Source organism: Piliocolobus tephrosceles, chromosome 10, assembly GCF_002776525.5.
Source record: "Piliocolobus tephrosceles isolate RC106 chromosome 10, ASM277652v3, whole genome shotgun sequence".
Classification (NCBI taxonomy): Eukaryota; Metazoa; Chordata; class Mammalia; order Primates; family Cercopithecidae; genus Piliocolobus; species Piliocolobus tephrosceles.
Window position 1 is genome coordinate 63513303 of NC_045443.1, and position 27583 is coordinate 63540885.

The following is a 27583-nucleotide window of genomic DNA, read 5'->3' on the forward strand; positions in this document are numbered from 1 at the left end:
TTATTTTCTTTGTACCAAAAATATACACACATACAATTTAAAGAGTGAAGAATTCTGAAAGAGCCGTTCTCAATTTCTTGCTTCTCCAGGTGCAACGGCTTTCAATTCTTTTGGCTGTTTCCATATTGCTATGTAACATATGACTATTACTACCAAATTATGTTTTGGTGTTAGCCATTTCTATTTACTTTCTATTACGAAAGATGAAGAGTTAGTTTCTCCAACCTCTAGACCACTAACATACTCATATACCCTTCTTGTCCCTCCATTTTCCCAATACCATTTTGTCATAATTTTTGGTATTTATTAATCAACATTTGATATTTATTTTAGCATGACTATGTCAACAGCATCCAGAGATAAGTCATATAGCATTCCATGATTTATTTCCTTTTCTGCAGAATATGCATTTCCTTTAATTATCTGTTGTCTTGATGTTTTTATTTGCTTTGTTTTCTCGTGTTTATTATTAATTCAACTCCTTATATTTCCCAGGATATATAAATCTTCTCTCACTGTGTTAAATCTTATTAGGAATTCTATCAGAGTTTGCTAACCTGTCTAGACTGGTTGCTTTCTAGGTTTGCCACACAGATCTTGGGGACTTCCTTCCCACAAACCCTGGGAACCCAGAGATTCTCTTCTCTCTTGCATCCTTAGAGCCCTTGTATCCTAAACCCAACTCTCCCTGTTTCTGGCTTTACTTTCTCTCATTCTCTCACTCTTGGTGGTGCACATTCTCCAGTAGCTTCCCAAGGAAGACTGCAAGGGAGAAGAGTTTATTGAGACCTTATATAGCTTAAAATATCATTTTCTACCTTCATATTTGATTGACTACTTTGCTGAGTAAAGAATTCTAGGCTGGCAATCCTTCTTTTAGGAAATTTGAAGGCACTTTTCCATTGCTTTCTAGCTTCCACAGTTGTGGTTAAAAAGCCTGATGTTATTCTGATTATTTGATTATTGTTTGTATTATTCTAACACATTGTATGACACCCCACCATGCCCTGCTGTCCCAGCACTGCAACCCTCTAAGATTACTGCTTTGTCCAGTGTTCTCGGATCTCTTGATGGCAAGCTTTTCTGTGGCTATTTCCATCTATAGGTATGGACCCATCATTCTGAAAATAAATCCATAATTTCTAAGACATTTATACAATTATTTCTTTGATGTGTTTCTTTCCTCTGTCTTTCTGTAACACCTATTACTTGGATGTTGTGCCATTCGGACTCAACCTGTATAATTTTCTCGTCTATTCCAGATTCTTCATTTATTTGTTGTTTGTTCTAATTTCTGGACATTTTCCTTAACTTTATTTTCCAATATTTGTATTGAAGTTTCTTCATTTCTGCCATACTCTTTTCAAGGTCTCTTTTTTCCCCTCTGAATGTCATTTTGTAAAAGCACCCACTTCCTGCTCACCTCATGAATGCAATATATTTGTTGCTAATGACGTCAATGATAGGTTTCTCTTTGGTTTGTTTTCTTTTTCCTGCATGTGCTATTTCTCTGATTTCCCTCTTTGTTTCTGGTGACAGCCTCACATATTAGATTCTTCCTCAAGTGTCCATTTTTCTCTTAGCTGTCTGTTTATATTAAAGAGTGTGGCCCTAAACAGCTGTTCAAAAGCTTGGTGTACCCAAGTGGGGCTTGTGGACTATGGTCTTAACTGTAAGTTCAGGCTGGGCTGTTTCTTTGGGTCAGATGGTCCTGATTTTTCTTCCCACTTGAAGGCTATTAAACCTGGCTACCTGGCTTCTTTAAGCTTCCTGAGGGAAGAAGGCTCCCAGTCTCAACATTCAGTATGTAAACCTTCACCTAATTTCCATTTTTAAAGCTGTACTGCTGCATTCAGCTGTGTGCTCTCAGTCCAAAGAACTCTCTATTGCATGCTTTCCAGAGAATAAAACTTTAGGCTTCTGCCAGGGTAGGGGAAGGGTACTTGGGAGCTGGGGAAGGCATCTAAAGACTAAGGTAATTCTTAGCAGTCTTTCAACCAATTCTCTGCCTTAGGATTTTCCATCAAATGTACTTCCTGAAGCTTCTGGCCCCTAAGCCTCTTTGGAGTATAGGATAGAAATCAGGCTCATTATCAGCTTCCCCTCTGCTTCTTTAGTTAAATTCATCTTTCTTTATCTTCTTTGCCAAATTTGGTTGCTGTTGTCTAGTTTCCTTTTCTTTTTGTCCTTATGAGGTTTTGCCGTTTGAAAAATCTTATATAGCCGGGTGCAGTGGCTCAAGCCTGTAATCCCAGCACTTTGGGAGGCCGAGACGGGCCGATCACGAGGTCAGGAGATTGAGATCATCCTGGCGAACATGGTGAAACCCCGTCTCTACTAAAAAATACAAAAAACTAGCTGGGCGAGGTGGCGGGCGCCTGTAGTCCCAGCTACACGGGAGGCTGAGGCAGGAGAATGGCGTGAATCCGGGAGGCGGAGCTTGCAGTGAACGGAGATCTGGCCACTGCACTCCAGCCTGGGCGACAGAGCCAGACTCCGTCTCAAAAAAAAAAAAATATTATATTGTCATTTAAAGTGGAGTGTAGGTTGGGAGAAGAAATAAAGGTTTGTGTTCAAGCTACTGTCTTTTTGAAACAGAGCAGGGATCCCTTTTAGGGTCCTGCTGGGCACCTCTCTCCCAAACATAGAAATAAAAAAAAAATAGTCCTTTCAAGGGAAATTCCAGGCACCTAGGTAGGCTTGAAAAGTAAATGAGCAACCCTATAAGCAAGAAGATACAATACTGAGAACTTAAACAATAGCTTCCCAAGCAAGTCAGAATCACAGAGCATTTTGGTTCCCCATAGAAACTAAAAGATAATATCTTAACATATGTTCTTAAGTTGGTTTTCAGAAACCTGGACCCACACCAAATGGAAAATGTTGACCACCATCACATAGACCTCAGAGATCTCATGGAGATAAGGGAGAAGTGAGAACTGAATTCTACCGTTTTTTGTTCTAAATTTCTTCCTGAGGGGCCTGGAGAGAGTCACGCCTAAAGGCCACACCTTAACCTTCCTTTTTTGCTGACTCCAAGTTTTTATACAAAGCCCTGCTTCTTTAACCACCTGCAAATTAAAAAAAAAAAAAATCTCTCTGAATCCACCTATGACCTGTAACCCCCACTTTAAGATATCTGCCTTTTCAGGCCAAACCAATGTAAAGTCTCCATGTATTGATTTATAACTTTGCCTATAACCTCTGCCTTCTACCTTTAAAAACCATCTAGGCCATCAGGGAGTTCAAGTCTTAAGGATTAGCTGCCTAATTCTCCTTGCTTGGTGCCTTGCAACAAATGCTTCACTTTCTCTTGCTGAAAATCCTAGTGTCAGTGTTTGGCATTTTCTATATGCTGGGCAAGTGGACCCAAGTTTGGTTTGGTGACATTTTGACCTCAGAAATTTAAAAACCACTCATCATCACATATACACACACACATACACACAGATATACATACACATACACATACAAACTCTTAATCATTCAGCTGTACTTTAATTGCAACCGTATACATCATACATGGTAAGTAAAACAAGTTATTTGATTTGAAATGGAGCAGTGAGTAGAGGTTTTTACTGCAAAGTTGGCAAAATAACAGGAACCAATCTCTTCTAAATACATTTTAAGACTTAGGGGAAGAATGACAGATTTGCTGTGCTTGTCATCACAAATGCTGCTTTATGATTTTATAAGAAAATAAAGCAAGGCTTTGTTCCTACAAACATTTCAGTCAGAACTAAAAAGGAAAGCCAATGAATTCACTGTTCTCACAAAATACTGCCTTTTGCTTTTCTGATATAGGATATAGGGAGTTTCATCAATCAGATGGTGATAGGGATGAGTGGTGTGGTGAAAATAAAGCCACTGCTAAGTCAGAGACAATGGGTTTGGATCCCTGCTTCACTTTTTATTAGCCCCTGGTCTTTGGGCAGGTTACCCAGCTGAGTTGTTGTTTCCTCTTTGTAAAATGGAGATAGATGTCACAGAGCTACTTTGAGGATTAAGTAAGAAAACACATACAATCGCAGAGTGCCATGCCTGGTACAAAGTAGACACAAACCCCTGTAATAAAACCTCAAGGGAAAACACGCATGTAAAAAGGACTTTACTGATAATGGGACGTGACAGAGACAATCAGGACTCACTGACTTGAAAGAGAGGTGGGCTGTGCAGGAAGGTATGAGCTCTGAGATTTCTGACTGGCTAAGGTGTTGAGGCATCAGGATGTGACTTACAGTTCCGAACTGCATCCTTCTGCTAGGCTGTTCCACTTTATTTGCTACAATAAATCACTCTATATTATAGCAATAACATCAATAAAGGAAATGCCTAGTGCTAACATGCTGCAAATGTGTCATCGGAACTTAAGAAAATTAGTCTGAAACTGCTCACTGTGTCTAAAATCAGACAGACTCATTTCTCAGTCAATTAGGGTATGAATTGTGAGCCGTAAAGGCTCTGCTGGTATGCTTCCAGAGATGAGGGGCTGTTTCTTAATACCCAGAGCTTGCACGAGGTGAAGACGACAGAAAGGGGACTTGGTATAGAGATAGTGAGAAGAATCAAGTCTTTGCAGTGCCTCGGTTTCACTAACAGTACCTGTGTGTGTCTGAGAAGAGGCTTCCCAGATTTCCTCCTTACATTGGCACTAGACTTTGTGGGCTGGAACTGTGCTTAAAATATTTTAACAGGCGTGGTGGCTCACACCTGTAATCCCAACACTTTAAGAGGCTGAGGCAGGAAAATTGCTTGAGTTTGGAAGTTCAAGACCAGCCTGGGCAACACAGTGAGACTTCATCTTTACAAAAATTTAAAAATGAGCCAGACATGGTGGCTAATGCCTGTAGTCCCAGATACTTGGGAGGTTAAAGTGGGAGGATTGCTTGAGCCTAGGAGGTTGAGGCTACAATGAGCCATAATGGTGCCGCTGCACTCCAGCCTGGGAGACAGAGTGAGATCCTGTCTCAAAAAATAAAACATAAATAAATAATAAAATATTTCAAAAGGCTCTGTGTGTAAAGTAAATAATGAGGAAGATCATCATCATTAATGTTTGCTAGGGTTCGCAATGTGTTTAAGGCATTTTACATGTAGTAATTCATTTAATCTTGTCAACAATGCTATAAAGAAGGTAATATGTACACCATTTTCTAGATGAAGAAACTTGGCACAGAGAGGTTGAGGGAATGAGGGCATGAGACAGTCTAGGCTCTGAGTCTTTGCTCTTAATCATTTTCCAAGTCAATCTTTCTTCCGTCCATGCATCAGCCTTTGCACAAACATTTATATTCATTCATCATCTCCCTTGGAGGCTCATTTCTTGGAGTACATAGTGCTTAGTAAAACATTTGCAGGTAAAGCCCCTTATTCATTCACTCGGCAAACAGAAGTATTATATAAGCACCTTGTATGTCAGGAACTGTGCTAGGCCTCAGGATTTTACTAACTCATAACAATGAAAATGGATTCTGAGATTTATTTTTCTTTTTTTAAAGAGCAAAGTCTGCTTTCTCATCTGGCAAAATATGAGTATTTTCCATGAAGAGACACAAAAGTCAGCATGGTGGTGACGATTACTTGTGTAAATGGAGCTGTAGCTCTAGAATAACTGACAGGCATGTTTGACAAGCTCATGTATCATTTCTCTGTTCGGGAACAGCATAACACTTTCAGCTTCCATGAATGCATTTGCTTGTGGCTGGCTAAAATTCAAGCCATCTTTATGGAGGTTTTTACATTGTTGCCATTATTGCTACTAAAACCCATTTTAGAAGTAAAACACTTATGCAAAACAAAACACCATCATAAAGCATAATATTAAATGATTCTTCATGTGAATAAAACAAATATTTTGTAGTTTGTGTATAAGACTACATCTCAAATAAATTAGCATACAAATGTCTACTTTTTAATAAGAAATACACCATAGGCTATTTTTAGATGGATACTTTCTGACTAAATTATATTTTTTATTTACATCAATTTGTAATTAAGAATATATCTATTGTATAAAACAAATTTAAAGACAATATTCCTACTTAAAATTTGAGAGTAAAATAACTGTGTGGCAGTGGCAATAGAAGCTTCTGAGGAATAGATGACTTCACAATACCAACCAGCAGGAAGCATCTAGAAGGACAGGGTTTATATTCTTAAAACTTAGCATAGGGCTTAGAGCATGGTGGACACTCAGAATGCATTTGTTGAGGGAACGCAGAAGAATGAAAGAATGGAAGCGGGGGCAGGGTTTCTGTGTACAGAGGCAGGTACACTGCACAACTCCAAGATGCACCATTCCTACAGCTAGTTCTGTCAGAATAAATGAATGGATTGGAATAAACGAAATAAAAGAATAACCTTAAAGTTTCACGAGGGTTTGCATGCAGAAGCCATCTTGAGCCCTAAATATGTTTGGAACAGTAAATTCTGATATGCTTTCTTAATTTTAGTAGCCCTATTTGTTGACATTATAGTGACATACCATTTTTGCTGCACAGTGAACAAATTGAGAGGCTAAGTGACCCAATTAAGGGGAAAAACAACTTTAGGAGCACTTAGGTTAGTGCTGGAGTCTCTAAAATTCCATTCCATCTTTCTACTTTTCTCCCACTAGGTCACATTAGGGTTTGGGGGGATCTAGGCTCTCTCCCATACATGTGGCTTCTTGCTCTTAATATTTATTCTGAATTGCAGTACCATTCTTTTTAGTGTTGCAGTAGATATGTGTGGATTATTGGTTATAAATAAAATTTCATTTTTCAGTATTAAATTTATATCATCCATGTTGAATCAGACAGCACCATTTCATACTGCCCAATTGAGAACTTTTATTTATTTTTGGCCTGAACCACTGACAGAAATGCTATCTGACAGAGTGCAGTGAGGCACTTTTATGTGGCTCATCAGTCTTTCTTGAAGAAACCAGCATTTGGTCACAGTCATTACCTGTATGTCTCCTTTGGTCTTTAAGCATTTAACATTTGCTTCATTTTCTTGCAACATTTATGGATGCATTTAGTCTATGGATATTAAAAGCCCCCCAAAACCCTCAATTTCCATTCTATAAAAGTCCACTGGAGCTAACACTTTCAAAGTTGTTTTTACCAAGGCAGTTATAAAACTAAAGCCCAAGGAAAGGAGGGAATTGAGTACATTTATATGCTCCACTTTTATTTCTGATTCACTTTTCCAGACACTGTGCACCATGGACGAATTCAAGGATTTACTTAAAGTAAGAGACATTGTTTTAGTCTTGTGAAAAGGATTATAGATGCATAGTGGACAGATGGGAAGATAGCCTTAAAAGTAAATAAATGTAATTTTTGTTAAATAGATTATTATAAAAACTTAATTCACAATACACTATGTGAATTAACATACAATATACTAATGACATGTATTATATAATATACTCATAATTCACAATATAAAATGTAGAGAATCTATATGCATCTATCTCTCATCTAACTATTTATATAGTTGTATGAGATACATGTTTAGTACTGACTCATCACTTGCCAGGTACTGTACTAGGTATATAAATATGCAATTTTATTCAATAATTAAAACAATCCTATATTTTCTAGCTATCCTTATTTTCATTTTGCAGATGAAGAAACACAAGATTGGAGAGAGTTTGAGTAACCTGCCCCATTCATACAGCCAGTAAGTGCTGGAGGTGTAACTGACTCCACATTTTTGTACCATGACATAAAAACTTGGCAAAGACATATAAAACATTTGTCACACCTGCAAACCATTTGACAACACAGTTTTCTAATGTCTTTAAAAATTGTTTAGAAGAAATAACTTCTACTTACAACTTATGGTTATTCCAAGTTCCACATTGTGCTTCTTAGGGAGCTTTACATGAAATGTTCCACTACTTGGGATCACAGACTCTAATATCAAAACGAAAAAAAATGTGTTAATAGAACACTGAGGACTGGAGCACCCATCAATAAAAATGCATTAGGAATACTTGCATCATAATCAACTGTAGCTAAAACTGTAGGAACTGAAGTAAGATGAATGCCTTTAAAATCCTGGTAAATTAAGCTCCTAGTGATGAATATACTTCTTATTCATAGGCAACTGCGCATAATTCACAGCAACAGTTGAGTTCAGTATTTCTCAAGTGTGATGCACGCACCATCTACATCAAATTTACCTGGAATGGGAGTTACACATAATGATTCCTGAATACTTCCAATCTACGAATCAGAATCTCTAAAGATGAGGCCTAGAGATCTCTAGGCAATTCTTAGGTGTAGTAAAGGGTTAAGAACCTTAGGTCCTATTATATTCTTTCCACCCCCAACCATATTTTCCAAGAGTGTGCTATTCAGTAATTCCTCCCCCAACCCCGTTCTACCCCTATTTATTGTTTGAAGATATATGGGAAAACAGATTTCAGAAGAGATGTCAGTTTGGTGTGATGGTTGTTGATTGGGCATTGAGAGTGAGTGGAGAGGTGCCTTAATTTGTAATGTAAAAAGTGAAAGTACAATTAAAGAGGTAGAATCAGGAGTGACATTCAAAATATTTCACAACCAGAACAGTACTGGTTATCAATTAAAGAGACAAAAATAACCAATCAGACTAGATGCTGACCACAGAGTTGGAACACAGGAACCCAGGAGATTCCAACTACATTAAATGATCCTTCAGTTCTATATAATGGGGAGCTTTTAGAGATTCCAGAGAGGATCACAGGGCACTGGAAGAGAGTGAAAGTGGGCTCAGATACTGGCCAGTTGGTATAGAAGTAAGCTAATATCAAAGCAACAGAGAGAACCAGTGTGCACTGGCTGAATCTCAACCCAGGACAGAGCTAAGCTGATTTTATCCAGACCTAATTAATGTCTGAGAAAGGAAGAAATTGCTACAGATTCTTAAATATACTCTTCTTAAAATTCCTTTAACAGTCAGAAAGACCTTTAATTAATGATAAGTTTAAAATGGAAATATCCATTGAAGAGATAGCATCTACTCATGCTAAGTTGCTAATGACTATAATCCTTTCTGATGGTTTTGGAAAGAAGTGGGGAGAGGCTTCAGGAACAGTGGAAACTTTAGAGTAAGGAGAGGAATGTGGGATGGTGAGGTATCCACTCGGCCCGCTTGATCAGCTTGACTCAAGGCAGGTGCCCATCTGGCACACAAACAATTAACCACAGCAGAACTATTAGGCCCTCAGGCCCTTAGCTCAATTTACTAATCACATATTTAACACATTTGAGTCAATGCAAAGTGGGGTGATGGTTAGTATTGGATTCATGGAAACAGAGAGGACTCCCTTCTTTGTTCAACCTTGAATTGCTCTTCTTGAGCTCTCATCCTTTCCGAGGAGAAATTCAGGTATTAAATGTCTCATAAGAGCAGAATCTGATTTTTCAACTCAGAAGGTTTGCTATACAGTGTTAAACTGGAGCACACAACAGAAATTTGATTTCCCTGGGCCCGCTTGGCTTTTAGAAAGCCACCTATATAAAAGGATCCCCAAACTGGCCCTCTCAGCATCAGTGGTGCTATGGGGTCTTCCTTCTCTGGCCTCCCTCCTTCGCTCTGGTTTTTATTTACTTCAGAGTGGAGCGAAGGAATCAACTGCCTTTCCCACTTCCTCCCTCGACCAAGTGAGTGTCATGGACTGAGTTAACATCTTCGACTTCGGGGTTGTCTTCAGCTAACACTCTGTTGGGCCAGGAAATGAATCCACATATATTTATTTGTTTATTTATTCACTAAGAATTTGTACCCTTTCAATTTCTCAAAAGGACTTGAGATAGAGAAAATTATTTCCCACAGGAGATTTGAAAAAGACTGGCTAATCTGAAAAAGAGAATGAAATAGGTAAAAAACACTTAGGTGTGCTTTACTTCCTGACTTCAGGAGCTGCAAATATCATAAACGTTTTCTTACAGAATATTTTTTCAACCCATGCCTTTCCTGAGTCTTCCCCATACCATGCTTTAACAACAAAAGGCTAATTGCCACCTTCCTTCCACTCTCAAAGTGACAGTTTAAGAATTTGGAATTAGCATGCAGACTGGGGGCAGAGAGGGTCTTTGGAAGTGACCAGGTTTTGCCCATATGCACCAGCAGCCAGTCAGCAGAGAGAAGGAAGAAAGAAGCAAGTGTATGTGAGGAGAGAGCCTGTGCCTGGCCTTGACAGCCATTGAAGTCAGGTTCTAGTCCTTTCTGGCTGTGAAACACAGATTGCGCTTCCAGTGAATGCCTCTTCTCTGATTAAACTAGGTGGAGTGCATGTTTCTTGCTGGCAACTGAAAGATCCCTGATGAACACATTGATTCGGTAGAGGAAATGGGATGAGGGCATACAGAAAGCCTCCACACAAGTGTTTACGGGCATAGCAGAAATAAATGATTTGATTACTCGGATAAAGCACACAAATGGCCCATAAGTAAATGTGCATGAAGCATCACTATTTGTAGAACTCATTTCACAAACGTGTGATCATTTAATATTTTCTTTCTTTTCTTTCCTTGTTTTTTTTTTAGGAGACAGGGTCTTACTCTGTCACCCAGGCCGGTGTATTGTGGCACAATCACAGTTCACTGCAGCCTTGACCTCTGCAGGCTCAGGTGATCCTCCTGCCTCAGTCTCCCAAGTAGCTAGGACTACAAGCGCCCACCACCATGCACAGATAATTTTTGTATTTTTTGTAGAGATGGGGTTTCCGCCATGTTGCCCAGGCTGGTCTCAAACTCCCGGGCTTAAGTGATCTGTCCACCTCAGTCTCCTAAAAGGCTGTGTTACAGGCGGAGCCACTGCACCTGTCCTACCCATTTAATATTTTCTGTTTTAAGAAACAGTTCTCTGTGAAAGGTGAGGGGAGCATATACATATTTGTACATGTATATCTGTATATCTGTATATGTATATAGCATCTTGCCCATGATGCTAAGCTTGTATAAGTGAGGTCTTTGAAACACAAGGGCCAGAAAATGCTGTTCTAGAATAGTTACTACAGCAACATTTTGCTTTTATAAATTTTTAATCCAGGGAACCTTGACCAAGATTAACACTGTTAATGACACTGCAGGAGATATTATCACTTCCTAGAAAACAGTAATGAATCACTTCTGACTACGTGAGATTTGAAATATTCATAATGATGAACAAATATCAACTAATAAATCTCTTTGATCAAGCTGCAGCTTCATTTTAATCTTTAAACGCCAACATGATTTATTTTATATTTGTTATTTTTTCTTTATATAATTATTTGGCTGCTAAAGCAAAGGAATATTTAATTTGGGGTTTCTTAAAGAAACACTAGTAAAGAGGGAAAGATCCAATATTTGGAAAAACAGCAGGTTTAGAGGAAGTACATAGAATCTAAGAACAAATGATGTTTATTTTGTTAGACTCGCATGTAATTATTTTGTGCTTCCCTGATTTTGCTTTATCTTTGTTAATACTATAATTAAAAACACATTTGGGTAAACAAAGGGCTCCTTCTTTCCAAGTGGTCTGCTCTTCTGCCTGAAGCATTCGTTGTTGGCACAGTAAGATAACAACCACATCATTATTTATCAATGCAGACACCCTTTGTGAGGAACGTGAATGTTTAACTCCCACCAATGCAGAGAAAGGCACTGGGGGCTCCATAATGATGGCAAACATTCTTTGATAGGATTCTCACTGAGACTTTTTTCCAGAACAAAGATATATATATTTTTTCCAACAAAATAACTTCAGACTTAAAGTAGAAACTTCAGGTAGTAGCTGGAGATTGGTGTTTAAAAGACAGTAACAAAAAAGGCAAAACGTAAATTGTGCATATATTATGATTACAGCTTTATAAAATTATATGTATGGTAAGGATTTCGGTAAGAAATATACAAAATTTAAACATATTAGCATGATGGGGTTATAAGCACCTTTAACTTAAAACCATGTCATTAAAGTTACTATGCTATTTGTGCAGTACAGTACCTATATTTAAAGAGACAGATTTGGGGCCAGGCGCAGTGGCTCACACCTGTAACTCTAGCACTTTGGGAGGCTGAGGCAGGTGGATTGCCTGAACTCAGGAGTTTGAGACCAGCCTGGCCAACATGGTGAAACCCTGTCTCTACCAAAAATACAAAAATACTTAGCCAGGCTTGGTGGCACATGCCTATAATCCCAGCTACTTGGGAGGCTGAGGCACAAGAATCGCTTGAACCCAGGAGACGGAGGTTGCAGTGAACTAAGATAGCACCACTGCACTTCAGCCTGGGTAAGAGAGCAAGACTCTGTCTCAAAAAAAAAAAAAAAAAAAAAAAAAAAAAAAAAAAAAAAAAAAAAAAGGCGGGGGGGAAGGGAGAGAGATTTGGGCAAAAATGAGTCAAGCTTTTTTAACCACTCCATGTCACTTAAAATATTTATAAAATAGAGATAATTTGTCTCTGAGGTCCAAAGGTTTGGGAACTAATATCTGGTTGTAAAATATTTCTGAGGCAGAATTTTGGAAATGGATGGCTTACATCCAGACAATTAGGAGTGGATTCAGAAGTACTGAGCAGTCTTGAAACAACTCACATGAAGATTCCCCACCAATGTCCCAAGTTCTTGACTGGCTAGAAAGGATTCTTCCGAATCCAATAGTTTCCAGTAGATACTGGAAACTAGAGTGTTTTATTGAGGACCATGATGACTAACTAGAGTGTTTTATTGAGGACCATGATGCTGTATCTGGGCTCAGCGGGAGAATACTAGTGTCAACTAGTGATGTCTGTCATGAGGAAGGAACAGTAAGATGGGAACATAGCTTTTCTTGCCCTATTCTATATTATTTCCATCTATTTGTAGTGGGTTACTTTCCGGAACAATTAAGGGCAGTGGGAGATGAACTTACATTTCCTTTTCCTGTCCCTTATCAAGTAAGCTGGGTACTGAACAAACTGGGTTTAATAGACAGAGTTCCTATTTTTTTAGGAGCTTAAATTTAAGATATTAAAGTATTCAATCAACAAATATTAAAATACACACATATATATTCATAAGTAAATACTTAGATACTGCTTATGAAGAATAGTAAATTGTGCTGGTAATTTCACAACTGGAATGTAGTGAGTGGGTGCCGCTAAATGTACTACAGTGCACACAATATTCAACAAACCACCTCCCTGCAACAAAGAATATCAGTGGGGCAGAGGTTTAGGACTCCTGCTCTAATTGCTTCATCCTGGTAACATCTCTTGGAAGAGTCAGTGCAGTGTGATATGGGGAAGAGAGACTACAAGTCAACAGACCTAGGTCTACCATTCACCCTGCTGTATGACCTTGGGTTTCCCCAACTGAGCCTCAGTTTCCCCATTTATAATGATAAAGGTATTGGATTATAAGAGGCATTTCACTACTAATGTTCTGTTATTGTAATCAACAATAATTAACAATTAATGTTGTATTATTGTAGTTATTGTACATTCTGGGGTTGCTGGACAGCCTTCTTTGAAAACCATATTGTTACCACCATCTGACCCATCCTTAAAAAGTCCTACCTGGTTCTTGCTTTGGTCACAGTTGACTAGAAGGGTAGGATACCAAACCTAAGCTGGGCTAATTAGATTCTTTCTCCTGGGAATGAGAAATTAGAGCTGGCTGGGCACTTTAGCCAAGATGGGACAATTACATACAATAAAAAGTCAGAGAAAACTCGTCTACAGGGACAAATGGAGGAGATATGCAGAAACAAGCAGCACTGAGAGACCAGGAACCCCAGAGAAACAGTGGGGATGATATCAGCTCCTGATGCAATCTGAAGTTCCTGATCCCAGTTCCTCAGGAGAGCCAACTGCTCTCCATCCATTCATTCACTGAGTATTTTTTTTTTTTTTTTTTTGAGATGGAGTCTTGCTCTGTTGCCCAGGCTGGAGTACAGTGGCATGATCTTGGCTCACTGCAACCTCTGCCTCCCAGGTTCAAGCGATTCTCCTGCCTCAGCCTCCCCTCAGCTAGGATCACAGGCACACACCACCACGCCAGGCTAATTCATTTTTATATTTTTAGTAGAGACAGGGTCTCACCATGTTGGGCAGGCTGGTCAGGAACTCCTGACCTCAAATAATTCACCTGCCTCAGCCTCCCAAAGTGCTGGGATTACAGGCGTGAGCTACCACACCTGGCCTCATTCACCTAGTATTGACTAAATGAGAGCTTCTTGTATTCCAAGCAATACATTGGGTGCTAGGTGTATATTCATAAACAAAACCCACAAAGTCCCTGATTTCATAGGTTTTTCCAATGGAGGAGAGCAAAAATAAACAAACAAATATACAATATAACGTCAGAGTGTGAGAAGGGCTAAGCAGAACCATAAATCTGGGCAAGAGAATAGAGAGTGATAGATGGTGAGGAAGGCTTCTCTGAGCAAGTGACATTTGAGCAAAGACCTGAATGAAGTGAGTCAAACCACCCAAACATGACAGAAAGCAGCTACTGCAAAGCTCCTTCTGTGGTGTTGTGCTTGGCATGTGCAATGCAGCTACTTCATATTCCCCTCGTAATTCTAAGTCCTGCCATCCTTCCGGGAGATTTCACTGCATGACTGGTCCTTCCACTGCACTGTGTTCCCAATTCTCAGATCTCTCTTGGTTGAGGATCTTCACCTCCACTCTACTTTTGCAAATCACCACCATAAGTCTTGCTTGACTGTCTCTGAGATCCTAAACTCTAATACAGCACTTGGGCCTCAATCTCCTAGACATCAGCTCTCTCATTCCTTTCTCTCACTATCCCTTTTTCTTCCTGAAGATCTCTAGTTTCTTAAGTCTTCCCTTTTCTCTCAGTCTATCTGGCTGATCTATTACTGATTCCCATCTCTCCCACTTAGATTCTTTCAAACACAGTAGTGTAGTGTAGTGCTGCCAGTGTGGCCTTTGAAGCCAGACTGCCTGGGTTAAAATTCCAGCCTACTATCACCTATGTGTGCCTCAATTTTCTGAGTATGTAATCATAGTAATCTCTTCCATTGCTTAATAAGAATTAATCAATTTGATGTACACACCACGTTTAGAAAGTGACAGGCCACAGAACAAGCATTTGATAAATATTACCATAATAATTATGATGTTACTATCATAATTATTCATCTGCTCTCCCAGAAACATATTGAACCTCCCTGACTAGTTCTTCTGTTGAACCTTCTCTTGAAACCTCAATCTCTGGCTTAATCTAATCATTCATTTTCTCTGCTCTTATTACTTGGCAGCTGAGGAGGTCTCCTGAAAATAAACAACAACAACATACTCCACTGTGTAGGTTGATGCTGCTATAAACTTCAAGCTTCCAGACTCTGCTTGAATATCCTTTTACAGGCTTCTGGTTGGTTTCTTCATGCATTCCTCCCATTTGCTACTCTAAATCTTCATTCTTTTCAACCCTCCAAGCTGCTGATCTTTTCACCCTTGCTTGACAGTTCTTACATGAACCATCTAAAAGCCAGCTAAAAATGTACTTACATTCTCACATCCTTTTTTTTTTTTTTAAATTATTTTAATTTTTGTGGGTACATATTAGGCATATATATGTATGGGTTACATGGGATACTTTGATATAAGCATGCAATGCACAATAACCGCATCAGGGCAAATGGGGTATCCATCCCCTCTAGTACCCATAGTTTGAGTTTCAAACAATCCAATTATACTCTTCTGGCTATTTTTAAATGTATGATTAAATTATTTTTTTTACTGCAGTCACCATGTTGTGCTAGCAAACACCAGGTCTTATTCATTCTTTCCAAATGTTTTTTGGACCCATTAACCATCCCCATCCCCAGTATCATCACTACTCTTCCCAGCCTCTGGTAACCATCCTTCTACTCTCTATGTCCAGGAGTTCAATTGTTTTAATTGTTAGCTCCCACAGTTAAGTGAGAACAGGTAATGTTTGTCTTTCTGTGTCTCACAACCTTTTCTACAAACTCATAAGAAGAGGTCTTCTACCTTCTGTCCTGGACTGCTCTTTCTCATTCCTTTGTGGATCTGATTCCATTATTATCTCTTCTCTCCCTCATTCATGTCAGTCCCCAAACATGTTCAATCTCTCCAATCTTAACAAAACAAAGCCGCAGTACAAAATAACACCCCTCTGAACTTTGAGTCTCCCACTATCTGTTGTCTCTTCTTTCTCTACAGCTAAATTTCTTGACCTCACCAAATGTCCCCTGGGGCAAAATTGACCCCTGTTGAGAACTACTGAATAAAGGTTATAATAAAACATAAAATAGAGCAACAAGTGTATAAGTAAATGCAGAAGTTCTCAAAAGAGGAGCCCACAGTGGTCTCCAGTCTCTTTCATCCATTCAGTGCACTTTTCCAGCCAAACTCTCTTCCAAAATCCAGTTCCTAAAGCAGACAGCAAGCAGAGCATCTCTGTACTTATCACTCTCCACTCATTCCTCAGCTCACTGCAATCTGACTTCTGCCCCTACTTCTCAGATCTTTTCATACTATGGCAATGTCTTTCTTCTTAATGGCCAAATCCAAAGGACATTTCCTACCTTATGTTACTTGAATTCTCCATAGTACCTTTAAGCTATCAATACTGACTTTTGCTTTGAAATTCTTTCTTTGGCTTCCAAAATGCCACATTCTTTAGTTCTCTTTCCATTTCTCAAGATGCACCTTTATCACCTTTACTCATATTTTTTTTCCCTTTAAGTCTCAGTATTCCTCAGGCAGAGTCCCCTCCTCAGTCCCTTTCTTACTGCCACTCTTTCCTTAGTGGTCTCCTTTTTTCCAATGACTTTAACAATCACTGCCATGTTGGTTACTCCTCGGTCTTGCTATCCAGCCCAGACCCCAAATCCTAGGCTCTAAAAGGTAATGCCTGCACTACGCTCTCCTGGGCCCTTCTTTCTGCATTCCAGTGGCAACACAAATTTGGCAAGTCTATTCTTACCATTCATCAGCTCTTTCTCTCCTATTTAGCTTTGAACTCTTTGAGGATATGGATCCTTTCTATTTTCTCTTTCAATGATCTGAAAACAGCACAGTGCTGCTTAGCACCTAGTAATGGGTACTCAATAACTGTCATTTGAATTAAGGAACAGACATGCTTGTCTTTTTTCTCTAGTATTGGCAGTGGATTTGCCAACTCATCTCTAAAATAGAATTATTTTTCCTATCTCCAAATTTCCTCTCTTCCGGTCTTCTCAGCTAAAGACATCACTGTCTACCTGACTGCTCACCCTCACACCTCAAGAGCCATCCATGCTCTTCCTTCTCCCTCACCTTCCATATCCAACCCATAAGCAAGTGCTATTAGCTCTGTGTCAAGCCATGTCCTAAATTCCACTATTTGTCACCACTTCCAGCACTACCACCTATCATATCTTACCTGTTCAACTGCCACAATCTCCAAACTGGTTTTGCCTGCTTCTCCTATTTTCCCCTCCCATGTCAGAAGGCTCTTTCTAAAACATTCCTCAGACTAGCTCGTCCACATAAAATACTCCATGGCTTCATTACACTTGGAATGTGATCTAAATTCCTTACCAGGCACTGCATTACTCAGTCTCTTGAACCTCTCCAACTCCATCACCAAATCCAAACCCAATCCAAACCCAACTCCCTTAATTGTTCCAGGAACAGCTCTTTTTGTTGTTTCTCCAGCAAGCTAATTGTTCTGGCTTAGGGTCTTTATACTGCCTACTCCCTCTCCCTAGAATGCCTCTTTTGAGAGCCTTACAAGGCTTATCCTTCTCAGCCTTTTTATCCCTGCCCAAATGTCACTTCCTTAGAGCATCAGCCTACAAAATTAGCTCCCCTAAAGTCATTCTCTAACCCTCTATCCTGTTGTATTTTCCTTAGAGCACTTATTCTCTAAATTTGTATTTGTTAATTTTAATTACTTAATTTTTTTGAGACAGGGTCTCACGCTGTCACCCATGCTGGAGTTCAGTGGTACAATCACTGCTCACTGCAGCCTTGACCTCCAGGGCTCAAGTGATCCTTCCAACTCAGCCTCCTGAGCAGCTGGGACTACAGGCATGCACCACCATGCCAGGCTAACTTAAACAACTTTTCTTTTCTTTTCTTTTTTTTAAGACATGAGGTCTTACTATGTTTCCCAGGCTGGTTTTGAACTTCTGGGCTCAAGTGATCCTCCCACCCTTGGCCTCAAAAGTGCTGAGGTTATAGGTGTAAGCCACCACATTGGCAATATTTGTTAATTTTTAAATTAACTTTCTATATGCTGCTTCATATAAGCTTCATATAATATAAGTTTTTAAAAATATATAATTTTTTTTTTAACTTCCCTATTATTACATCTACATTGTGTAGGGGCATAACTGGCCCATGGTAAATAGTAAATATTTGTTGGAATAATGTGATCCCTGTGTCCACAAGCATATCTTTACTAACTGGTAAGGGTTACTGGGTCTGTGAGGTAGTCTTTCACTGTGTGAAGACAATTTTCTTAAATGGGAACTAGCACCAATCTCTAAAATCCACACACCTGTCAGGACTCTGACTCTAACCAAACTTTAGTTTGGTTCCCTGAGCCCTCTTCTTGACTATGCCTTGTTTTGGGGCTGGGAGCCCAATTTTAGCAAGAATCCTGCTGAGTCAGTTTAGGGAGAATCCCCTTGGCCCTCCACCTTTGATATTTAATCAAGTGCCTTTTAGTAATTTTCCATTCAATGACTGCCTCCTCTTCACTTTGTCTACTGGCTATAAATTCCCAACTGCCCTGGCTATATTTGGAGTTGGATTCAATCTCTCTCCCCTACCACAATATTCTTTTTTTTTTTTTTTTTTGAGATGGAGTTTTGCTCTCGTTGCCCAGATTGCCCAGGCTGGAGTGCAGTGGCGTGATCTCGGCTCACTGCAACCTCTGCCTCCCGGGTTCACGCAATTCTCCAGCCTCAGCCTCCCAAGTAGCTGGGACTACAGGTGTCCGCCATCATGCCTGGCTAATTTTTTGTATTTTTAGTAGAGACAGGGTTTCATCAAGTTGGCCAGGCTGGTCTCAAACTCCTGACCTCAGGTGATCCACCTGCCTCGGCCTCCCAAAGTGCTAGGATTAAAGGTGTGAGCCACCATTTCTGGCCTACTGCAATATTCTTGACCCCCTACTGCAGTAGTCTCTAATAAAGTCTTCCTTGTCATTTTTAACAAGTATCTGCTGTCATTTCTCTTTAACATTAAAAACTATTCGCCAACTGGGCTTGTTCAAAAACACTTAGGGAATTTTCATTGCTCTCAAAAGAAGTTTCATGTGTTCTTTGCAGTGTGAAGGGTCAAAGAGAGGCTTTACTTGTCTCTGACTGAAGAATATGGTTTCTCTAGTATACAGAAGAATAAAAGAATGAAGGCCACATGATTTGTTTTTATCACCTCTGTAGTTGTGGCTATTATTCAATTTGTCACATTTATTTTCAGTTGTTCGTGTGGTGACATTTTAAGGAATAATCGAAAACAATGCTCAATTCAAAACGACACAACGACACCCCAAACCTCCTAAACAAAAGCATGTTCAGCATATAAAACAATAGTTTCCTCTCTGCCACATAACCAATGTAATTCACATGCAGTCCACTCCTGACTCTGTCACTGACTTGTGATGATATGATTATACCTGCAACATCAAACTCGATTTCCAGTGTGACCTTGCTCGTGATTGAAGAGTCTCGGAGGAGCTGATTGGCTTCTTCGAAGGTGCTGTCCTCTGTTGGAATTCCATTGATGGCCATCACTCTGTCTCCAATCTGTAGCACCCCACATCTAATTCAGAACCACATGTGAGAGGTTGTAGATGGAGTAAATAATTATCAAGTTGAGCTTGCCAAATCTACCTTGCTTGATCCTTGCAAAATAGCATCATAATTTGGTCTTGCTTATTCAATGCTGTGGGCATCATATAGGTCAACTTCAACATCTTATGTTGTTGCATTTCATGGTTATAATTGTAAGCAGGGGAATCCTGAAGTATCCCAGAGAAGTAATTAATAATTCATAACCATGGTATTGTTAGAATCTGATCCAAACCAATATTTAGTAACGATGAATGTATATTCCCCAATGGCAGAAACTATTGAAGTTGAACTTCAGGATATGTTTTATTTATGAATTTTTCTCCTTTTTAATTAATACAGCTTCTAGTCCCTTGAAGAACAAAATCTGCTAGTTAAAGGCATCCATGCTCATTACTCTTTTCAAACCTGATCAAGAACATAAAATTTTATTGTCAGAAGAGGGTTCATCACATCTTGCATTTCCTACATTGAGCAATGTTTCATAATTCACTAGCCATTCAAAGATAGCAGGTACCAGAAACGCAGAGCAGAAAATGATGCTGTAAAAGCGTCTCACCTCTCTGCTGGGCTGTCAGCTTCGATATAGGAAATCAGAGGTGGAGAAGAGAGAGTTTCTGTGGCAAACACACTGCCCTGCAGTTGGATCCCAAATCCTGTGACAGGATCTGCCGTCAGCACAACCTCTGTGGTTTCTGTGTGAACAACCTGCCCAGCCAATCCCACTGTGCTGGAGGCTAAGGATACTAGAGGAACAAACAGAAAATACTGACTTTAGGTTGGAGCAAGCACCAGGAATACCAGCATTTCCAAAATAGATCGTGTCTCTGCATTAAAACTTAATGGCAATGGTGGGAGGTTAAATTATGGCCTCTGGTTTAGCAAAAGTTGAAAAAGATAAGTGAATCTCTCAATATTCATCACATTTCAATAATAATATCAGTGTATCCCTGTACCCTGGCTCCCCACTCCTCAAACCAGGGATCATTGTGGGGGCTTTAAGAGGATGGCCTTAGGGTCAGGGTACGTGGGTTTTAGTACTGGCTCTATTACTGAGCACCAGCTGGGGAACATTGGGGTAGGCCATTTTGTCTCTCTGTGTGTCTACATCCTAGGAAAAAGGGAGTTGAGCTAGCTGGTCTCATGTTTTTTTCCACTTTAGCCATTTGCATCTGGGCTTTGTGACTTTTAAACAATCCTACCTTCAGCTTTGAAGAAATAATTAATCTAAATCTGACTCTTGGAGTGGTGAGGCTGTGCTGCTCCTTAATCTAGTGTTGAATTGGCACGATGATGTTGTTTAAACTCTGTACATTCCTCCTGTCTCCTCAGAGTTTGGTCTCTTCAGACTTGCTCTTTCCTACTGGGTCTCTAGTCTACGTTGTTGTATTTCATTTATTTCCTATTATTTATCCTATTTCATTTATCTCTCTGATATTCATCTACACCTTCCAGCAGATGTCTCCATCTTGTTTCCATTCCCAACTCATGAAAGGGCTGCTCCACTCTTCCATGCCTTTCTCTCAGCCCTGCCCATTGGAGCTGGGCCACCTGTGCTCTCTGTGAGCAGTCCCTGCCTGCAGGTCCTATGCTGCACTGCCTCTTCCTCCAGAAAGAGTCTGGCCCCCTTGAATTAAAACCTGATGACACCATATACCTCATAACCCTCTCCAAAAGCCATTTTCTTTTACTCCCTCTACAAAGGGCAGGAAGACAGGTTCATAATTCTTGCTCTCCACATATGATACATTGATTGAACTACTCCTATTTAAAATTCCATATTCTGTACTTATTTCTGCTCTGTCTCATTTTCAAGCCCATAATCTACTTTTCCAAAATTCTCCCCCTTTTCTTCATGACTTCAGGACATACCTCTTAGTCTGCCTCCTCTAACCTATAGCTTTTCCTTGTCCTCTGCCTCTTTGACATTATGGTGATAACCTTCTAGCAAGCTGGCTTTATGCTTCTTCAACTCTCTCCCTGTCAGTTCCTAGCAATGCCACCCTACTTCCACTCTCTGCCAGCAGAACCCTATGGTGGTCCCCATCTTCCTTCAAAATGAATAGATCTTCAAGATCCTGATATCCGAATCCCCCTTGTTGATCACATAGCTTTTATTAGCCATCTTTCCCACTTCCTGCAATCTGTCTCCTCTTTATGACTTCCAGTCCCATTCCCTCTCACTTGTCTCCTGAGTCTATTGGTTTTCCAACATTTTAGCAACAGATTTTTTCTCCCTTAAAATGAAAACATATAAGGGCCGCCTTTGTATTCCAGATAAAAACAGCTACTGTAGTTGATGTGGGAATGGGAGACCCCTGAGGCTTTCCCTGGCCTCATGTGGGGATCTGGCAAGTGCAGGTGGAAAGCCATTCTCTTTGCCCACTGGCTTTGCTGGCATCGTTTTCGCCACACTCCGCCTGGACCCCTGGTGAGCATTTTAATAATGCATCTCCTAGGCTCAAAGATTCTTTAACCTCTTGGGATTTTTTCTATACCCTAATATTTTATACTCTTCAGTAATGTCCAGTCAACTCCACTGCTGTTACTCAGTTGCTGAAGGGTGCTAGGAAAAGTCACTACAAATTCACAATCCTATTAGGCCCTTAAGTTAGTTGTTGTGTGATATTTTGACACCTTATTTCATTCCACAAAGGATCTGTCTCAAATGTTTCTACCCTAAATCATGGTCAAACGTTACTCCTCATTTCCTATAAGACTGAAAAGATGCAACCCTTTGACCAGAGTTCCTTAAACAACATTCTGTTTAGCCTCGATTTCTCTTTATCATTATTTGTTCCCTCTTCCTTTTTTCCCCCACTACAGAAGGTTGTATCCTTCCTTCCATTTCAAGGCTAATTCCCCCTGTTAGTGTTTTTAATACTATCCCTTTCCACCCCCCATGATTTTGTGCCATGAAAAAATTTCTCTCTTGCTTCTTTTCCAAACTTTTCTACTCACTCCTCCAGCTTTCTGACCTCTGTCTATAGATGTGTACTGATTCTGAAGCTGCTAAAAACTTGGTTTCTGCCTTCACCATTTACCGAAACTGCTCTCACGGATGACTTTCTGACTGCTAAAATCAATGGCCTCATCTGCTCTACCTGGTGACTGGCTTTAGGACCTTCCCTTGCTTTCTAAAATTGTTTGCTTGGTTTTGATGAAGATTTGTTTCGAGTGTCTTACTTTTTCAGTCCCAGCCAGTTGCTTTGCCGCCCTCTGCATTCCAGCGCACAGTTCCATCCTCCAAGTATTTTCTACCCTCATTCTTTCCCTTATTCATTCCCAGCATGCCTATATGTCTTCCTCATGTATCTTCTCAACTCTTTCTCTTGTTTTTGTCAAGCTCCAGTAATGAATCTCCCTCCTTGATGGGCATCCCAACCACACACTCTCTCATTGGCTCCTCAAACTCAATGTTTTCAAAATTGAGCGATCCTCTTCCCTCTCTCATTGCCACGACTATTTCTGTGAACAGGCTCTCTAGGATTGAAATCTCAAAGTAGCCTTAACTCACAACTCCCCATTGTCTCAAATTCTATCCACTGCTAAATCCTTTCGGGATGGCCACTGAAATATATCTTACAAAAATCCTCTTTTCCCTTATTAATTTCAGTACCTCAATTTGGGCTTTCATTATTTTTTTATTTGAATTATCCTAATTTACTTATTTCTGGGTCCTTACATGCACAATATTCCCTACATATTATTTCCAGATGAACCTCCCGTCAGATAAACTTTGCTGATACGATGAGGCCCCAACTTATCTACTCTGCATGTATCTTCTCAACTCTTTCTCCTTAGTTTTTGTCAAGCTCCAGTGATGGATTTCCCTATTCAATGGGTATCCCACCTACAGACTGTCTCGTTGGCTCCTCAAACTCAATGTTTTCCAAACTGAGTGAATCTTCTTCCCTTTCTTATTGTCACTACTACAGAGCAAGGCCTCATCATCACCAGTGTACATTACTGGATAGACTTCTAACTAGTGACCCTGCCTCTTGTTTTATGCTAACAGCCTCCAATTGCTGCTACAGTAGCCTTCCTAACAGGCAAAGGTAACCCCTGCCCCGTTTTGAATTTTCAATAGCTCCCTGTTTCCTATAGAACAAACTTTTCAATTCTAGCAGAGTACACAGCATCCTTCATCAGTTCCTTTCTCCTGCCCACCCACTCTCCCGTTTCTCTGTGGTCCCTTCATGTGCCATGTGCCTCAGCCCTCTTGACACACTTTTGTGTCTTCATATATACTGTGCCCTCTGCCACTCAGCTCTTGCTCTGGGTCCCTTTCTCTGTTTTATCCAGGCAAAATTAGGTACTTACTTTTCTATATTTCCACATTTCTAATACATGGTTCCGTTTCAGCATTTATCAGGTCTCTATTTGCCTATTTCTCTCCACCTGACCCTGAGTCCTTGAAAGGTTGGAACCAGCTCTTTTAATCTCTGAAATCTTAGTGCCTGGAATATTCAATAAATGCTGAATAAATGGGGAATGAATCAAGTTTTGGGATGTCATCTGCACATTCCTTTTAGGAAGCAACACTTCTCATAGACGCTGCTGAGTTACCATAAGGAACTACAAGTCATTCTTCAGGACCCAGGTAATTGCAGCTGATGGGGCAAGGGAGGGTGAAGTAGATCATTTGTCTAGGAGGAGTAAGAAAAAAAAAATCGACTTTTCCTTAAGAAGCACCATCCTCATTCTGTTGCAGCTGGATTAAGGTTAACATAGCCTGCAGTGGGGGGTAAAGGTAGCCTCCAACCCTATGCTTCTTACAGGTGGAAGCTTGCAATTGCCAGGTCTGACACATGGACTGCCATGTACTAATTTAGATCACATGTTCTGGTGTGGTTTTGCTGATGTAGAGTGTACCGTGATTACTCTCCAGATCATAATTTTTGCTATCAGTGGCACCAAACCACTGGGAGACACCATTTCCTGTCAATAAGGACCTGGAGAGTACGTTGCATTCCAGTTATTTCTCATAGAAGATGGGAGTATCACGTTACAGCATCACATGTTTGGCAGGTAACTTCCACTTATCTTCTAGGTGAAGCTTTTTGGACTTAATCAGAAATCCTTTACTTTCTGTGACTTTTTTATAAGTTCACATTAATGTTTTTTCATTTGAGATCACAATTTGATATAGATTATCAGACTACTTAATTGGAGTTAAAAGCTGTTTAAGAAACTTTAAGGCAGCTGTTTACCATCTTTACTAAGAAAGAGCCAAGAAAAAAAGAGGTCAGTTTAATAGTAACAGGTGAGATTACATTAGATATAGTGAAGCCTTCTCAAAAGAAAGACTTGCTATATTTTTTGAAACAGAGAAGATAGTTGAATAATTTTATTCTCTAGAAGGTTTTGAAAATAAGTACTAATTTAATATGAATATTATTAAATTTATAAGCTCTATCTGGAGGCAAGTTGAGATAATACTAATTATTAGAAAATTGAATTTAGGATTTAAAATAAATTTACATATTATGTATTGGTTTTATAATTATATAGTTACAATTTATATTATACATATAGCATTATAGTAAATAATTTATGATTTTATAATTAACTCTGAGAGTCCTCTGACATATTGGAATCTTTTATTTGACAGAGCAAAATTTCATTTGAAATTATATGTATTGATTAGTGACACATATAAAAGTTTTGAAAATTATTACCAGATATGAAAAAGATATATTGTAGATTTAAAGATAAGGAACAAAAGAAAAAAAAAGTCAATATTAACTTGGAGGAGAAAAAAATGAGCTTGATTATCCTGCTTCATTAATGTGGTCAACCAGCAAAAGAAAATGAAGGTGAATATACCCCTGTCATTTGAAAATGTGGATGGTGAATTCTCTCTCCAGGAGCAGATGCTTCTGCAAAGTATTCAGTCATCATTGCTACTAGCTACCAGCTTTGGCCGAGGCTTGTCTACTCCTCAAGGTGAAGATGGAAATGACTAAATTGCTGACATCCTATGTTTGAATCCCGCTAACGGGTGTATGCTGAGGTTGTGTTCAAGATTCCTGCCTGCTCTGTCCTATTCCCATTCTCACATAGAGGGTTCTGTTCACAACTCTTCAGATTTGCAGGGAATGACTGTATTTTTGTCAATTCTTGTTCTTCCTAGTAAAGGGAAGGGGGAGCCAAAAACACCTCCAAAAGTTTAAAAAATTTACCCAATGTTTATTTAATTTAGAAGGCTGCAAGATTTTCTATCAGCTATGAGAAGCATTTAAAAAATACAGAGAACTAAGGACCCCAAACATTTATTACTATAATCTGTTTTTTTTTTTTTTTCTTTTTTTCTTTTTTTGAGATAGGCTCTCATTCTGTTGTCCAGGCTGCAGTGTAGTGGCGGAATCTTGGCTCACTACAACCTCCATCTCCTGGGCTCAAGCAATCCTCCCACCTCAGCCCCCCAGGTACCTGGGACTATAGGTGTGTGCCACCACACCTGGTTGATTTTTGTATTTTTTTCTTTTTCTGTAGAGACAGGGTTTCGCCGTGTTGCCCAGACTGGTCTCAAACTCCTGGGCTCAAGTGATCCACCTGCCTCAGCCTCCCAAAGAATAATGTGTTTTTATTATTGATCCTGTAATCTAAGACTTCTGTCTCACTAAAGTGTTCCACACTATAGTCAACCTGCCATAGACTCAACACATGTGTATCATGTGATCCAGTTCAGGAACGCAGTAGAGGCGGCCAACAGCTCCTTTGTCCAGATAAGGGTGTAAGGACAGTTCTTGGGGTGTCCCCTTCCAGGGCTCCCTGAATGGGCACTTAGAAAAGCTTACCAGTAGCTGCCTTTATCTTCCATTCTTTGTTCCCAGGTTGATGGAAGGAACCAGAAAAGTTGTTAGGTTTTTTCATTTTCTTTCCTTCAGCTCTTTGCAGTGGCACTCTCTCTAGTTACTGCTGATGACAAAAGCAGCAAAGACCATTCTGGAAATGTGTTCTAACTTCTACTCTTTGCTGAAATTCAGGCAGACTGGGAAGAGACAGTCTCTACACTGGCCCAGGGTACAGTGGCGGGGAACAGAAAGCACGGCAAACTAGCTAGATCTGTTGCTCAGCCATGCTGTTGTTACAGGGAGATGATGAGGTTCTAGAAGGAGACCTGGCCTCTTTGGCAGAAAAAGAGGCAGCACAGGCAGCCAGGGAAAGGGCAGTAAGATTCCAGCAGAGGAGATGAGAGGGCTCCCTCTATGACTTGGCTTGGCCATGCCTCCAGGGCTTTGTGACACTCGTCAAAGCCTAATGTGTGCTGTATTCATTATTTTCCCTATGAAACAAACATGACGCCTTCCTGTTTTAATACTTATAACACATCGCTATATACAGACTTCTTGTATTTCCTCTTTGATCAGTGATATAGAATGTTTTAATTTTCATGTGAGAAGGTTTCATTTTTTTTTCTGGGCATCTCCTTCCTTGGCATTGGAAACACATATCGGAATTTTCTGTTTTGCAAGCTCTGGCCTCAAGTCGTCACCAATACAGCAAAGGGACTTTTTACTGTATTTGTGACTTTTGCCATGATTCACCATCTACACAAATGGCCTGGTTGCTATAGAAACATAAGTATTACAAAGGGGGCAGCAAATGGTGGCAAAGGATAAAGACATAAATAAAGTGGTGGAAATAAACTATGGTATAGTAAGAGTGGCAATAAAACTTTTATTATCAGTTATTTGGGAAGACCTTTACATCTAATGTGACCATACCAAACCTGTGCAATAAAAGAAAAAAAACCTCATTAAAAAAAAAAAAACAAAAAAAAAAACAAAAAACAAAAAACAA

The 27583-nt window shown here is 39.7% G+C and overlaps 1 protein-coding gene across 4 annotated transcripts in view; it reads right to left on the bottom strand.

The window, feature by feature from the left end:
• The window catches only part of GRIP1 (glutamate receptor interacting protein 1), a 325602-nt gene that overhangs the window by 79368 nt on the left and 218651 nt on the right, over window positions 1–27583 (bottom strand). For all 4 annotated transcript variants that reach the window (XM_031936348.1, XM_023225078.1, XM_023225077.2 and 1 more), the window contains 3 exons: window positions 20334–20520; window positions 19600–19745; window positions 7824–7904 (listed from right to left, as the gene is read on the bottom strand). In XM_031936348.1, coding sequence (XP_031792208.1) covers window positions 7824–7904; window positions 19600–19745; window positions 20334–20520 — 414 coding nt within the window. The remainder of the gene's footprint in view (window positions 1–7823; window positions 7905–19599; window positions 19746–20333; window positions 20521–27583) is intronic.